The sequence below is a fragment of the Nomascus leucogenys genome, chromosome 22a (genome assembly GCF_006542625.1).
Source record: "Nomascus leucogenys isolate Asia chromosome 22a, Asia_NLE_v1, whole genome shotgun sequence".
Lineage (NCBI taxonomy): Eukaryota > Metazoa > Chordata > Mammalia > Primates > Hylobatidae > Nomascus > Nomascus leucogenys.
This window is the reverse complement of record NC_044402.1, coordinates 5,762,558-5,777,375: the sequence shown is the minus strand read 5'-3', so window position 1 is coordinate 5,777,375 and position 14,818 is coordinate 5,762,558. Positions and strand designations below refer to the sequence as shown.

Here is a 14,818-nt window from a genome sequence, read left to right as displayed (position 1 = left end):
TCTTGCTCGGCAGTGAACAGAGTATCTGCCAAGCCCGGGCTTCCGTGATGGTCTACGATGACACCAGTAAGAAATGGGTACCAATCAAACCTGGCCAGCAGGGATTCAGCCGGATCAACATCTACCACAACACTGCCAGCAACACCTTCAGAGTCGTTGGAGTCAAGCTGCAGGATCAGCAGGTCAGTGCTGGAATTACAGATTATACCCGTGAGCCTGCGCACCACCTCCTCACCACCCACCCCTTACACACACGTATCATTGAGAGGTCAGAACAAAAAGGTCAATATTCGGAATCAGAGGACATGGGCTCGGATTTTGACTCCATGTCCTCATAGTTCAAGGTATGACACCTTAAGCAAACTGTTTTCTGGATTTCACTTTTTACCTATGTCATATGGAGACAGTAATCCACTCCCTGCCTATTTCACTGTGTTGTTGTCAGATTAAAATAAATAATAGACGTGGGAAAGCTTTGAAAAAATAATATTGCAAAAATGTGTTCATCTTACTCATATGTAAGGTGGCTATTAAGATTTGGGATTCATCAACCTTCTAAGTCTTACTTTAGAAAGAGTATCAAGATGGTTTGGAGAACCTGGGGTTATTTCTCTCCCGAATAGTTTAACCTAGGCAAATCAGATAAGATAGTTTGTGAGTGTACCTGGTAAATACATAAATACGAGGGAACAATTATGTCCACCTGTGTCATGAATAGTCATACACACATAATTAATGGCAAAATAGTCTGATGTGACATGGACTAAAATAGGGACATGGAGAAACAGGCTGGGCGACTTAACCACAGTGACTTTGGTTAGTTCGGTGCTCTCCCTCCAACTCTCTTCTTAGAGATTGACAAGAGCATTTATAGCAGTGAATTTAACAGATCTGTGATTGTATTATTTGTGAAAAACTCTATATAAACAGCATCTTGTGGCAGCCTTTGTGGGTCAAGCTTCAGCTAAGTTGAGCGGCAGGTTAGCTGCTATCTTGGAAAGAATCAGCAATTGGAAGAGACAGAACAGAAACTCTGGGTTCTGTTTTTAGTGTGTTGCCTGTTGATTGGGTTTTTGCTTTAACCAAAATAGCCCTGTTAAGTTTCATGATGCTCATGGCTAACAAAGACATCCCTACCCCAGGACCCCTGATAAAAGGTAGTCTTTCTGGCTGGGCACAGTGGCTCACGCCTGTAATCCCAGCACTTTGGGACGCCAGGGTGGGTGGATTACAAGGTCAGGAGATCGAGACCAGCCTGGCTAACACGGTGAAACCCCGTCTCTACTAAAAAAATACAAAAAAATTAGCCAGACGTGGTGGCGGGCACCTGTAGTCCCAGCTACTTGGGAGGCTGAGGCAGGAGAATGGTGTGAACCCGGGAGGCGGAGTTTGCAGTGAGCCGAGATCGCGCTACTGCACTCCAACCTGGGCAACAGAGTGAGACTCCAAAAAGGTAGTCTTTCTAACCTTGAAATCTTGGTACCCCCAAAGGCATCCCTTCCCTTGTTGATGAGCCTTAGTGGTATAATGGTATAAATGTCTTTCTAGAAACCTTCTAGAAGCTGCCTTCCTAAAATTCCAATTCACTAATTCTAGATCTGCCTTTTAGTGACACACTGTGCCACACATTGCAGGATATACAGAACCTTTGGCCCCAATTATGGTGACAGTCAAAAATATCTCAAGTTTTCAGAACACCTGGTGGTTGGGGCTTGTGAGGGCAATACCTCTATGTCTTTGACACAAGGTCCATTACCTGGTGCAGTTCCTGAATCGTAGTAGGTGTTCCCTAAGTGATTCCTTTTATTATGACAAGTTTCCCATTCCCTTCCTGCCTCTTGGTTGCCCTCCAGGGCCTAGTAGGAAGACAGCATGGTGTACTGGAAAGGGAATGGGAAGGGAGAGCTCCCCAAAACACAAACACCGCCTGTTCTCAGGGACCTCAGCACCTCACAGCCTCCTTCAGAGGAAACTACATGTTGAGAAAGAGACCTTTTTCCCACTCTGGGAGGGACTGACAGCAGTCTTCAGTGGTATCCTGTTTAAATTTGGAGGGCTGTGTTGATTCTAACTTAGAGACCTCCTAGAGTCTGATTGAGAAATTCGGAGCACATCCTCCCACTTGGAATCAATGTTCAGGAGACAGGCTATCAGACAGGATTGAGGATATCTCCCCACACGGATGGGGCATGTTTAGCTAGGAATAGAAAAGAGATTCTTGGTAAACCAAGACATTACAGAAAATGGCAGGAAATCTGGTCCATAACAACTTTTAGGGACCTCAGTAGAAAGACTGATTTTCACAGATTTGGTTTTAGTCCGTGTGGACTACCACCTTAAAGTGGTCAGACATGTTAAGAGAGTCAAAGATTCCTGGTTTTATAACTAAATAGGGATATCTTACATGTTTAATGCTCTTTATGGTTAATGGAGCACTTTTCATGTCTATTATTTCATTCTCCCAGTAAGGATAATGGAATTATCATCACCATTTTGCTAAATAGGTGGACATAAAACCAGGTAATTAGTTGTGGAGAAAATATATAGTAAGTTATCGTACCATTAGCCAAAATCTAACCTAAATCTTACATTCAGGGTGACAAACCTAAAGGATTTTTAGTTGAGAATGAGTTTTGGTCACCAAAAAATGTGGCTGTTGCAGTGGCTCATGCCTGTAATCCCAACACTTTAGGAGGCCAAGGCAGGTGGATCACTTGAGCCCAGGAGTTCGAGACCAGCCTGGGCAACGTAGTGAGACCCCATCTCTATAAAAAAAATATAAATTATCTGAGTGCGGTGGGGCATGCCTGTAGTCCCAGCTACTCAGGAGGCCAGGTGGGAGATTTGTTGAGTCCAGGAGGTTGAGGCTTCAGTAAGCCGTGATCGCACCACTGCATTCCAGCCTGGGTGACAGGGCGAGACTCTGTCTCAAAAAACAAAAACAAAAAATGTTAGTGAGTTCTCAGGCTGAATTAGTAGAAGTAGAGTGAATTGATAGAAGTAGAATAAATTAATAGAGTAAATTAATAGAGGTGGAGCGAATTCATGGAGGCAGAGGTCCAGAAGAAGGGAGACTGCAGTCCTGCTCTGCTCTGCTCTGCGTGGGTCATTCTTCCCACAGAATGCTGGGACTGCATCTGAGTACAACAAACTGGAATCTACAAGAAGGGCATCCAAACTGGTGAAAGATCTGAAAGTGGGATAATATGGGGAACAATCAAAGGAGTAACAAGAGATATTTACTTGGAGAAGATAGAAACTGGAGGGGGCATGACCGCGGTTTTCAAGTCTCTGAAGGGTTCCATGTGGAAGAGAAATCTCACTTTCAGTGTGTACCCTGGAGAACAGACCTAGGAATATTGCATGGATGTTACAATGAAGAAGATTTTAACGCAGAAAAGGATGAGCTTTCTTACAAGCATACTGTTGAAAGATGGAAAGTGTTACATTGCCAGCCTGAGAGGTAAGATTCTGGGAAAGAGTTTATCATCAAGTAGAGACTTGGATGAGATGAGACCTCCAAAGTCTTTGCCAGTCTGTAGATTCTGTAGTTTTTAGATCCAGGCATATACGGGGTCAAGAAGATAGTTCTCCACCATCAAGCATCTTTCTTTTTTGTAGAGGACTCTTGACTGTTTTTACCCAGAGGCCCCCAAAACATGTGAAGGCAGTGCAGTCATGCACCCCTTAATGATGGGGATACATTCTGAGAAATGCGCCCCTGGGGGATTTTGTTGTCATGTGAGTGTGCTCACACAAACCTAGATGGTACAGCCTACTACACACCTAGGCTGTATGGTATAGCCTGTTGCTCCTAGGCTACAAACCCGTACAGCATGTTACTGTACCGAATACTGGGGCAGTTGTAACACAGTGGTATTTGTGTGTGTAAACATACGTGAGCATAGAAAAAGTATAGTAAAAATACTGTACTGTAGTCTTATGGGACCACCATCATATATGCAGTCTGTTGTTGACCAAAACATCATTATGTGGTCCATGATTGTATTTGGAGTTGCAAGACCTTCCTTTAAAAGAAGAGGAAAGGCACTCCTACACTCCCCAGAATAAAACTTGTGTAAACGTTGTAATTATGGGCTCCTATGCAAAAAGTATGACATTTTAAAATGTTAATCCTTCAGCAAGTGTCCAGATCAGTCCTGCCAAACCTTGGAGAATTATTTTTAAAATAAAGCTGATAAGGAGATCCCATCGAGGCCTCCAAAAACAAAAAGTTGAAAGTAAAAAATTGGAAAAAGATAAACCTTACAAACACTAAAAGAAATTGATGTGGCTATGTTAATATCAGACAAAGTAGATTTTAAGGCAGTAAGTATTCCTAAAGATAATGACAGGCCTTTTTAATGATAAAAGGGCAATTGAAAAAGAAGTCATAGCATCCCTACATTTGTATGAACCCATTCATATATCTTCAAAACACATAAAGCAAAAATCTAAAAGGAGAAGAGAAGCATAGTTGGAGATTCTAATCATACCTCCAAGCTACTGATTGAATAAAGAAATAGAAATAAGTAAAGACAGAAAACTTGAATAACATTATAAACCAACTTGAGCTAATTTACAGTTGTAGAAACTATAGCGAACAACTGTACGATGCATAGTCTTCTCAAGTAAACATAAAACATTTACCAAAATAGACCATATGCTGGGCCATAAAGCAAGTGTCAAGTTAAAAAGGATGGAACTCATACAGAGTATGTTCTTTGACCACAGAGGAATTAAACCAGAAATTAGTAACAGAGGGCAACTTTTAAAATCTCCAAATGTTTGGAAAGTAAGTGGTCTAATACTGGATGAACCATGAGACAGAAAAGAAATCACAGTGTAAACTAGAAAATATTTTGAACTGAACAGTAATGACAATATAACATAGCAATACTTGTAGGATGCAGATAGAACAGTACATATGAGCTGGGCGCAGTGGCTCATGCCTGTAATCCCAACGTTTTGGGAGGCCAAGGAGGGAGGACCACCTGAGGCCAGGAGTTTGAGACCATCCTGGTCAATATAGCGGGATTCCACCTCTACCAACAAAAAATTTTTTAATTAACTGGGTGTGGTGGCATGTGCCTGTAGTCCCTGCTACTCAGGAGGCTGAAGCTGGAGGATCACTTGAGCCCAGGAGTTTGAGGCTGCAGTGAGCCATGGTGGTACTACTGCACTCCAGCCTGGATGACAAAGTGATACCTTGTCTCAAAAAAAAAAAAAAAAAGCCCCAAAAAGTACATATGGGGAAATATTAGAAAAAGAAGAGTATTTGAAAATCAGTGATCTATGCCACTATCCCAAGAAGGTAGAAGAAAAATGAAAGCAAATTAAACCCAACAAAAGTAGAAGGAAGGAAAAAATAAAAACTAATGAAATAGAAAGCAGATATATGATAGAGAAACACAAAATGTCGCAGTTTTTTTGGAGGAGAAAGTTGGTTCTTTGAAAAATAAAATAAAATTAATAAACCTCTATTGAGAGTGAGAAAGAGAAAACACAAATTGCCAATATAATGAATGAAAGGGGAAATCACTACAGATCCTATAAACATTAAAAACATAGAATAACGTTAGTAATAACCTTATGCCAGTAAACTTGACAGCTTAGATAAGATGGACATATTCCTTGAAAAACATAAAGAAACAATATGCCATTCTTACATTACTCCTTCAGAGACGAGAGAAGCAAAGCCCGCTTCCTATAGTGTCTTATAACCATGCTCTGTAACCATGATCCAAAAACTGCACAAGAACCTTACAAGAAAATTACAAGCCATTATTTCTAATGAACAATAATGCAGTAAGTAAGCCTGAACAAAAGGTTAATGACTTGAATCTAATAATGTATTAAAAAGAAAATTTTGACAAATAAGATTTATTCCAGGAATGCAAGATTAATTTAATGGAATAAAGCCGGAAAACCGTAAGGTCATCTCACAGATGTAGAAAAAGCATTTGGTAAAATTCAGTATCCCTTCATGATAAAAACTGAGGAAACTAGGAATTAAAAGTATAAAAGTGATTTATTTAATCAGATAAAGGGTATCCACAAACAACAACAAAACAAAAACTATAGCTGACGTCATACTCAGTATCCCACTTTCCCCCTGAATTCAGGAACAAGACAAGAATGTTCACTCTCACCTCTTTGATTTAGCAGTTGGAAAGGAAGAAGCAAAACCATCTTGCATCGCAGATGACTTGATAGTGTATGTGGAAAATGTGAAAGTAGCTACAAACTATTATAGTAATATAATAATATATACTAATATAATTATATTAAGTGAATTTGGCATGGTCACTGGATAGAAGATTGTGATATTATCATATATGTATTAGTTTTCATCCACACTTCCTAGCTGGTAGCTCCCAGAGCCCTTATTAGAATGTCGGCGTGCTGCCAGCCTCAGAAAACAAAAGTCTCTCTCTGACTTTCTCCTGCCCTGCTTTCACCTGCCCCTTTTCTCCCCAAGGCAGGAATCGTCCCCTGCTTTTCTGACTGGAAGCTGGTCTTAACGAAATTCCCTGACCTACCTTGTCTGATTGTAGTTGCTAAGACCCTCATTTCAGAATGGGTTCTGCCCCATACCCTAGAGGAAGGAATGCTACAGAGAGGCCGAGGAGAATCTGAATCAACAGTCCTTGCTGGGTTTCCCCACTCCGTCTGTTAATGTGAGATCATACCCTTTTTGTCCAATCACATTTCTACACAGTGGTCAATCGTACCCATCCAGTGAAGTCTCCATAAAAGGACCAAAAAGGCAGAGTTGGGAGAGCTTCCAGAGAGCTGACCTGGTGGAGGTTCCTGGAGGAGGCATGCCTAGGGAGGGCAGAGGAGCTCCATCATCTTCCCCTATCCTTTGCCCTGTGCGTCTCTCATCTGCCCGCTCATCTGTAGCCTTTGTTATGCCCTTTATTAAGAAACCCGTAAACCTAGGTAAACTGTTTCCCTGAGTTTTGTGAGCATGCCAGCAAATTCATCAGACCCAAGGCAGGGGTCATGATAACCCTGATTTATAGCCCGTGGGTCAGAAGCACAAGTCACAACCTGCACTTGGGACTGGCATCTGAAGTTGGGGTAGTCTTGTGGGACCCAGCCCTCAACCTTGGAACCTGATGCTGTCTCCAGGTACATAACGTCAGAATTATAGAGGACACTTGACGTCTACTTGAGAATCTGCAGAATTGCTTGTTTGTTGTATGAGAGTAGAGAATAGAGGCTGGGTGCAGTGGCTCTTGACTGTATGAGTGTACAGCACTTTGGGAGGCTGAGGCAGGAGGATCACTTGAGCCCAGGAGCTCAAGACCAGCCTGGGCAACATAGCAAGACCTTGTCTCTACAAATAAAAAAGTTTTAAATTAGCTAGGCATGGTGGCACACACCTATGTCCCAGCTACTTGGGAGGCTGAGGCAGGAGGATCCCTTGAGCCCGGGAGTTTGAGGCTGCAGTGAGCCATGATCATGCCAGTGCACTCCAGCATGGGTGACAAAATGAGACCCCATCTCATTCTGGGATCTCAAAAAGAATAGGAAAAACACTTTAGTTTTTCTCATATCCTTACAAGTACCTATGTCCACTAAACGATATGTATGAAAATGTTCATAACAGTTGTATTCATAACAGCCAAGAATGCAAAACTACCCATGTCTATCAGCAGGAGAATGGAGAAGTTGTGGTTAAAAAAATGGAATACTGTGTAGCAGTCAGTAAGAATTCAGCCAGACTCAGTGGTTCACACCCATAATCCCAACACTTTGGGAGACCGAGGCGGGCGGATCACCTGAGGTCAGGGGTTCAAGACCAGCCTGGCCAACCTGGTGAAACCCCATCAATACTAAAAATACAAAAATTAGCCAGGTGTGGTGGCGGGCACCTGTAATCCCAGCTACTTGGGAGGCTGAGGCAGGAGAATCGCTTGAACCCAGGAGGCAGAGGTTGCAGTGAGCTGAGATTGTACCATTACACTCCAGCCTGGGTGACAGGAGCAAAACTCCATCTCAAAAAAAAAAAAAAAATGAAATATGGCTATATGCAATAACATGGTGAATCTCATAAACATTGTGTTGAGGGAAATAAGCCAGAAACAAAAGAGTACATGCCGTATACCACAGGAGTCCGTTTCTATGTACCTTAAGAACAGACACGTTTTGCCAATGGTGCTAGAAATAAGAAACATGGTTATCTTTACAAGTGAGTGTTGGGTGATGGGTACTAAATGAAGCAGCCTCACCCAAAAGTGGACTTGCAAAAATGCACGTGTTCAGGTGGATCCTTTGACTCACTCTAAGCAGAGTAAACAAAGAGGTGGAACCATTAGGTACTGAGATTTTAGCTGTCGGCTGGTCAGATCTGGCAGTTTAAACACTGGCCACCTCAACAGATGGTCAAGTGACGTTGGCCTTGTGTCGCCACACATACATCCAAAACACATTGCACTGGACTCTCCTGTTTTAGAAGTCAATTTTCAAATAATAAATACAAATTTTGTAATGGTCATGTCTCTCTAGCCATTTGGCTTACAGGGATATATCCTGTAGAAATACATCTTCACAAGAATATTCAGTGCAGTATTACTGATAATATTATCTTCATCTTACGTATGAGGAAACTGATATGAGCAACTTATCTAAATTATACAACTGAAAAGTAATAAAGCCAGGGTTTTAATGCAGAACCCTCTGACATAAAACCTCTGCTCATTACTTGTACCTAGTATGCTTGTCTTCAAAGCAATCATAGACCGTTGGGGGCTGTGTGTAGACACCAAACAGCAGCAGTTGGTGAGCAGCCTTTGCACTGCAGTTGTAGATAGAACAGAAACGGCAGGGCTGGGGGCCTTCAGTCAGCGACCAGCCATGTGTGGCAGAGTCCAGAGAACTTACAGAACTGGGATGCGTCCTCTAGAAAGGCTTCACTGCACTGTCTCAGTCCAATATTCTAAAACTTCCTGAGTTGGAAGTGATTTATGAGGCTCCAAAGGTTAGTGCTAGGACCAGAGAGGGAATTATAGGAAGAATGATTTCAGCTCATTATACAACAGTACCCCACTTAGCTGTGGCTTTGCTTTCTGAGGTTTCACATACCCAGGATCCACTGCAGGCTGAAAATATTAAATGGGAAATTCCAGAAATAAGTCATAAATTTTAAATTATGTGCCATTCCAAATATTATAATTGTTCCATTTTATTATTAGTTATTGTTGTTAATCTCTGACTATGGCTAATTTATGAGTTAAATTTTATCATAGGTATGTATGTGTAGGAAAAAACGTAGTCTATATAGGGTTCTGTACTACCCACATTTCAGGCATCCACTGGGGGGTCTTGGAACCAATTCTGCATGGATAAGCGGGGACTACCATACTGGCAAAAAAAAAAATCACAAAGTCCTCGGCTTCTAAATCCAGTTTTCCCATTAGCTTACTGTGTAACTTTGGACAAGTCACTCATTCTCCCTGGACCTCATTTCCCGACTGTAAAAAGAGGAGATTGAGTTAGATAATCCCTAAGGTGCTGTTTAGCCCCTTCAGTGATTGTCTGCTGGCCATACTGTCCGTATTCTGGATTAGGCATCAGCTGCCCCTCAATTCTCATTTCCCCCCAAGAGCCACTTTGAGGTTTGGAAAAAAAAAATATTCTCACTCACCTTAAGTTCCTCTCTAAGAATGTAGCCAACCAGAGAGTTCAAATCATAGGGTTCTAGGCCAGGCCCAGTGGCTCATGCCTGTAATCCCAGCACTTTGGGAGGCCAAGGCGGGAGGATTACTTGAGGTCGGGAGTTCGAGACAGCCTGGTCAACATTGGCGAAACCCTGACTCTACTTAAAAAAAAAAAAAAAAAAAAAAATCAGATGGGGCATGGTGGCCTGTACCTGTAGTCCCAGCTACTCGGGAGGCTGAGACAGGAGGATCACTTGAACCCAGGAGGTGGAGGCTGCAGTGAGCCAAGATCACGCCACTGCACTCCAGCCTGGGTGACAGAGCAAGACTCCATCTTAAGAAACCATACTACAGGCCAGGCGCGGTGGCTCACGCCTGTAATCCCAGCACTTTGGGAGGCCGAGGCGGGAAGATCACGAGGTCAGGAGATTGAGACCATCCCGGCTAACACAGTGAAGCCCCGTCTCTACTAAAAATACAAAAAATCAGCCGGGCATGGTGGCGGGCGCCTGTAGTCCCAACTACTCGGGAGGCTGAGGCAGGAGAATGGCGTGAACCCATTCAGTGAGCCAAGATTGTGCCACTGCACTCCAGCCTGGGCAACAGAGCAAGACTCCGTCTCAAAAAAAAAAAAAAAAAAAAAAAACATGCTAAAGGCCAGGTGCGGTGGCTCGCACCTGTAATCCCAGCACTTTGGGAAGCTGAGGTGGGTGGATCACGAGGTCAGGAGATCGAGACCATTCTGGCTAACACAGTGAAAACCCGTCTCTACTGAAAACACAAAAAAATTAGCTGGGCATGGTGGCAGGCACCTATAGTTCCAGCTACTCAGGAGGTTGAGGCAGGAGAAACGTTTGAACCCAGGAGGCGGAGGTTGCAGTGAGCCAAGATCGTGCCACTGCACTCCAGCCTGGGTGACAGAGCGAGACTCTGTCTAAAAACACAAAACAAAACAAAAACCATACTAAAAAATTTTTTTAAAAAAATCAAGTTAAATCATAGGGTTCTAAATTTCATTTCCCCAGAATATCTCCTCAAATATCTGGAGACAGTAGTCATGAGACACTAAAGCATATTTTATCTTGCTTCAGTATCTCTTAACCATTCCTGATATAAGGTGGTTTTGAGACCCTCTTCAATTTTTAAAGCATTTTCCTCTGGCTTGCTTTAGTTTGCTACTGTCCAATGCAACACCAAAATGAAAACAAAAAAAAAACTTGAACACAGAACTTCTGATAGGGACTTACCAGGGCAGAATGGAGCAGGTTCTTCTCTTCCCTCATGCTGGTCACTGTACCACTATTAATGTGTCCTATAATCTAAAGAGCTGTTTTAACAACAGTTAACTTTACTAGTTCTTATTATTTTGGTAGTTATTAGTTACTAGTTATTATTTGCTAGTTCTTATTAGTCCTTTTTCTGATGACCTATAACTAAACCTAGTCACCCCCAGTCCAGTTCTTTTGGTTTAGCTGTATATGCATGTGAATCTATACTCCTGGCACAAAGAACAAAAAATAGAGAACTACCCTGGAACTTGTGTGTAGATGTTAGCCAAAATATGTGCCTGTCAATATGTAACAATTAAGTTGTGAAACAATTATGGGTGTTGTTGTTGTTGTTGTTGTTTGAGACAGTCTTTGCTCTGTCACCCAGGCTGAAGTGCAGTGGCTCAATCTTGGCTCACTGCAACCTCCACCTCCTGGGTTCAAGCGATTCTTGTGCCTCAGCCTCCCAAGTAGCTGGGACTACAGGCACCCACCACCATTCTCGGCTAATTTTTGTATTTTTAGTAGAGACGGGGTTTTGCCATATTGGCCAGGCTGATCTTGAACTTCTGACCTCAGGTGATCCACCCACCTTGGCCTCCCAAAGTCCTGGGATTACAGGTGTGAGCCACCATGCCCGGCCTCAATTACGTTTCTTTAGCTGATTTAGTGTACTATGTGTGTATCTCCCCTTTCCCTGCCTCTGCCTGTCATAGGAAGACCCAAGCCCACCTTCCACCCAAGACTTGGGAAGCAGCTTTTCTGGATGTCACTCATGTTTGCTGTCCTCTGGCTCTACCTTACCCAGCAGCACAGCAGTGTGGAACAATAGAGGAAAGTGATACATCAGCATAGAGAGAGTTATCCCCAACCTCGGATCACACAGTCCTTGCAACCTCAAAGCCAGACAAAATCTGAGAAATCACCTTGTACTTCTAAAGCAAAATCCTTTCCATGGTGTCTCTAAGAGCTGGCCCTCCGGCCTCATCCACACTCTGCTTGCATAACTTCCATTCGTAGAGATCTTCATACTTCTCCATTCAGTCACTGGCAGCCTTCCTTGTGCCAGGAGCTGTGTCAGTTACTTTCTCATATATAATTTAATCCTCACAACACACTGTGAGGGTGCCATGCCATAGCCATATCACATTCTTCTCCATTTGACAGACCAGAAAACAGATCATTCATAAGTGTCGTGATGTTAGATCATGTGGCTCCGAGCTAGAAGGGGTGGGAAGCAGAATGAGGGCTCCAGCCCCAGCATCTTTTCCTCCAGGGCATGACTTAGGAATATAGTCTTTAAGTACTTTGAAAGAATCCTTTTTTAAATGCCTAAAAGAGCAGAAGTTTAGAGGTCAGGCAGACCTGATGTTGAATCCCCTGGCAGCTTGTAAGCACCTGAATGTCTGGATTCTGTCGTCTCTGTATCCTTCCCTACTGGGCCTGGCATTGCTCCTGGCAGTCAGTTGATGCTTTTTGATTGAGTAATAAGATATGAATAATGCTGTATACATGTGTGGTACATAAACTTTCCCAAGTTATTCTTTTGACACATAGCCCACTTATTAATGCATTCAAAGTACTAGACACTATGCAGAGGGCTATAGGAGGTGTAAATATGAATTATAGAAGACTTGCCCTTAGGAGCTTTATATCTAGAAGGTAAGCTATAAATAAGATATAGATAAGATACATATCACAATGTGATCTTCGCAGTAACCCCATTGGATTGGTAAAGCCAGAATTATTATCCCCATCTTATAAGTGGAGAAACTGAGCCCCAGCGAAGTGCAGTGACTGCCATGAGTGGAGTGGCTGAGAGGCAGGGCCAAACCAGAGCCAGGGAACCTGCCTCCCAGCTCAGCTGTTCATCTGGAGGTTGTAACTACATAGCATTATTAGTTAAAGGCAAGAACAGGTTTTGCAAACCCTCACTGTTCTATAGTTTATGATCTGAAAATCTACCTGATACTGCTTTTCCTGTCTTCAAACCCCATCCCCATCTTCCTGTCCTCTCAAGGATACAGTATACTTGCTCCATCACAGCGCCCTCCAGCTCACTTACATTTTATTTATTTACATGTATTTCTCTCTCCTTTCTCCTCCAGGTTGTGATCAATTATTCAATCGTGAAAGGGCTGAAGTACAATCAGGCCACACCAACCTTCCACCAGTGGCGAGATGCCCGCCAGGTCTACGGCTTAAACTTTGCAAGTAAAGAAGAGGCGACCACGTTCTCCAATGCAATGCTGTTTGCCCTGAACATCATGAATTCCCAAGAAGGAGGTAAGTAGGGCTTTGTCTTGGCCTGATGCTGAGACCCTCTCTTGTTCTACCTCTGCCCTCCCACAGCTCTGGCTCTCCGGGTATCCTAGCACTGTCACTGCATTGAGCTGAGGTTGCATGTGTTCTCAGAGAAACCTACTGCCTGCCTCTAGATTTAGAGATATTAACAATTCAGAGGAGGAGAGAATGGAATTTGTATCTCTTTACCACTTGTGAGATATAGATTTGTACAGATGTGTCCCTGAAGCCATATTTACAGATCTGTTTTAAACTTGCCATCCTGTTTCCATATTCCAGAACAAACATTCGAGAGAGATGGGAGAAAACAATCAAGAATTTATTTTTGAATTTAATTATTCATTCATATGTTTAACAAAGGTTTATTAAATACTTACTGAGGACAAGAAACTGTGTAGGCAAAATAGATAAGAATTGAACAGCGGCCTTCCCCTCAAGGCACTTAGTTTTTCCGGGTAGACAGGTTCATAAACAGCTAACTGGAATGTATTGCAGTAAGTGTTTAAATAAAGGTACATGCAAGGTACTTAGGGACCGCAGAATAGGATGTAAGTAACTGCCCTTCAGAGCTGCCAAGGGAGACTTCCACAGTGGTGGTGCCGTCTGAGCCGGAGTTCTGGGTGAGCAGTTCACAGGCAGAGGCAGGAGTGGGCATCACAGGCCAGAAAAGCAGCAAAGGCAGAAGGGCCTGAGTGAGCCCGCACACGCTGGGAAGAGGGCCATGCAGCATTTCTGGGGCCCGGAGTGCAGATAGGAAAGAGATTGGAAATGAAATTGGAAAGGCGCTGGGGCTTGCACAGTGAAAGGCCCCAGATACCTGGAAGACTTTGGGCTGGCTTGATACTTAGGGTAGACAGTGGGAGAGGGGCTAGCAAAAAGTTTCTCAGCAGGGCAGTTAAGGCAAAGAAGCAAAATTACATGTGGCTTTTATTGGACATTTGCAGTGGTAGCTTCGGAGGGAGAAACAAGGCTTTCCCAGGATGGGTGTCTTGATTGCCTGGGTTATGGTCCTGCCATTGGCTGGAGAGCCTACCTTGGGAGAACTTGGTAGTTAAGAACCAGGCATGGAGTCACACTGGTCAGTTTGAGTCCTGGTTCTGACATATGCTAGCAGAGGAACTCTTGAGCAAGTTACTGAATGTTTTTGTGCCTCAGTTTCCTTACCTATAAAATCGGGGGATATAAGGTTGTTTTTAATTTAAATGAACTAGAATGTAAAATGTTTCTCAGGTTGCCTGGCCTAGTAACAACTCTATTAGCATTTGTGAGTATTATTAACGATCATTATTGTTGCTGCTGCTGTTACTGCTACCAGAATTGAGGTGGGAAATGAAGAGACATAGTACTCAGAACCTGGAGGGCTGTGGCATTTAAATATCTACTGGGGCCAGGCGCGGTGGCTCAGGCCTATAATCCTAACAGTTTGAAAGACCAAGGCAGAAGGATCACTTGAGATTTGGAGTTCAAGACCAACCTGGGCAATATAGCAAGACCCTGTCTCTACAAAAAAAAAAAAGAAAAAGTGTGTACTGGGCCTGATATATTGGAGTTTTAGGACCCAGTTTAAGCACTAGGAGA

At 43.0% G+C, this 14,818-nt stretch overlaps 1 protein-coding gene across 1 annotated transcript in view; it reads left to right on the top strand.

Moving 5' to 3' along the window:
• Nucleotides 1-14,818, top strand: part of EVL (Enah/Vasp-like) — an 80,310-nt gene that overhangs the window by 20,578 nt on the left and 44,914 nt on the right. The window contains 2 exon segments of the mRNA XM_030804312.1: nt 14-182; nt 13,045-13,222. Of these exon segments, the coding sequence (XP_030660172.1) occupies nt 14-182; nt 13,045-13,222 (347 nt within the window).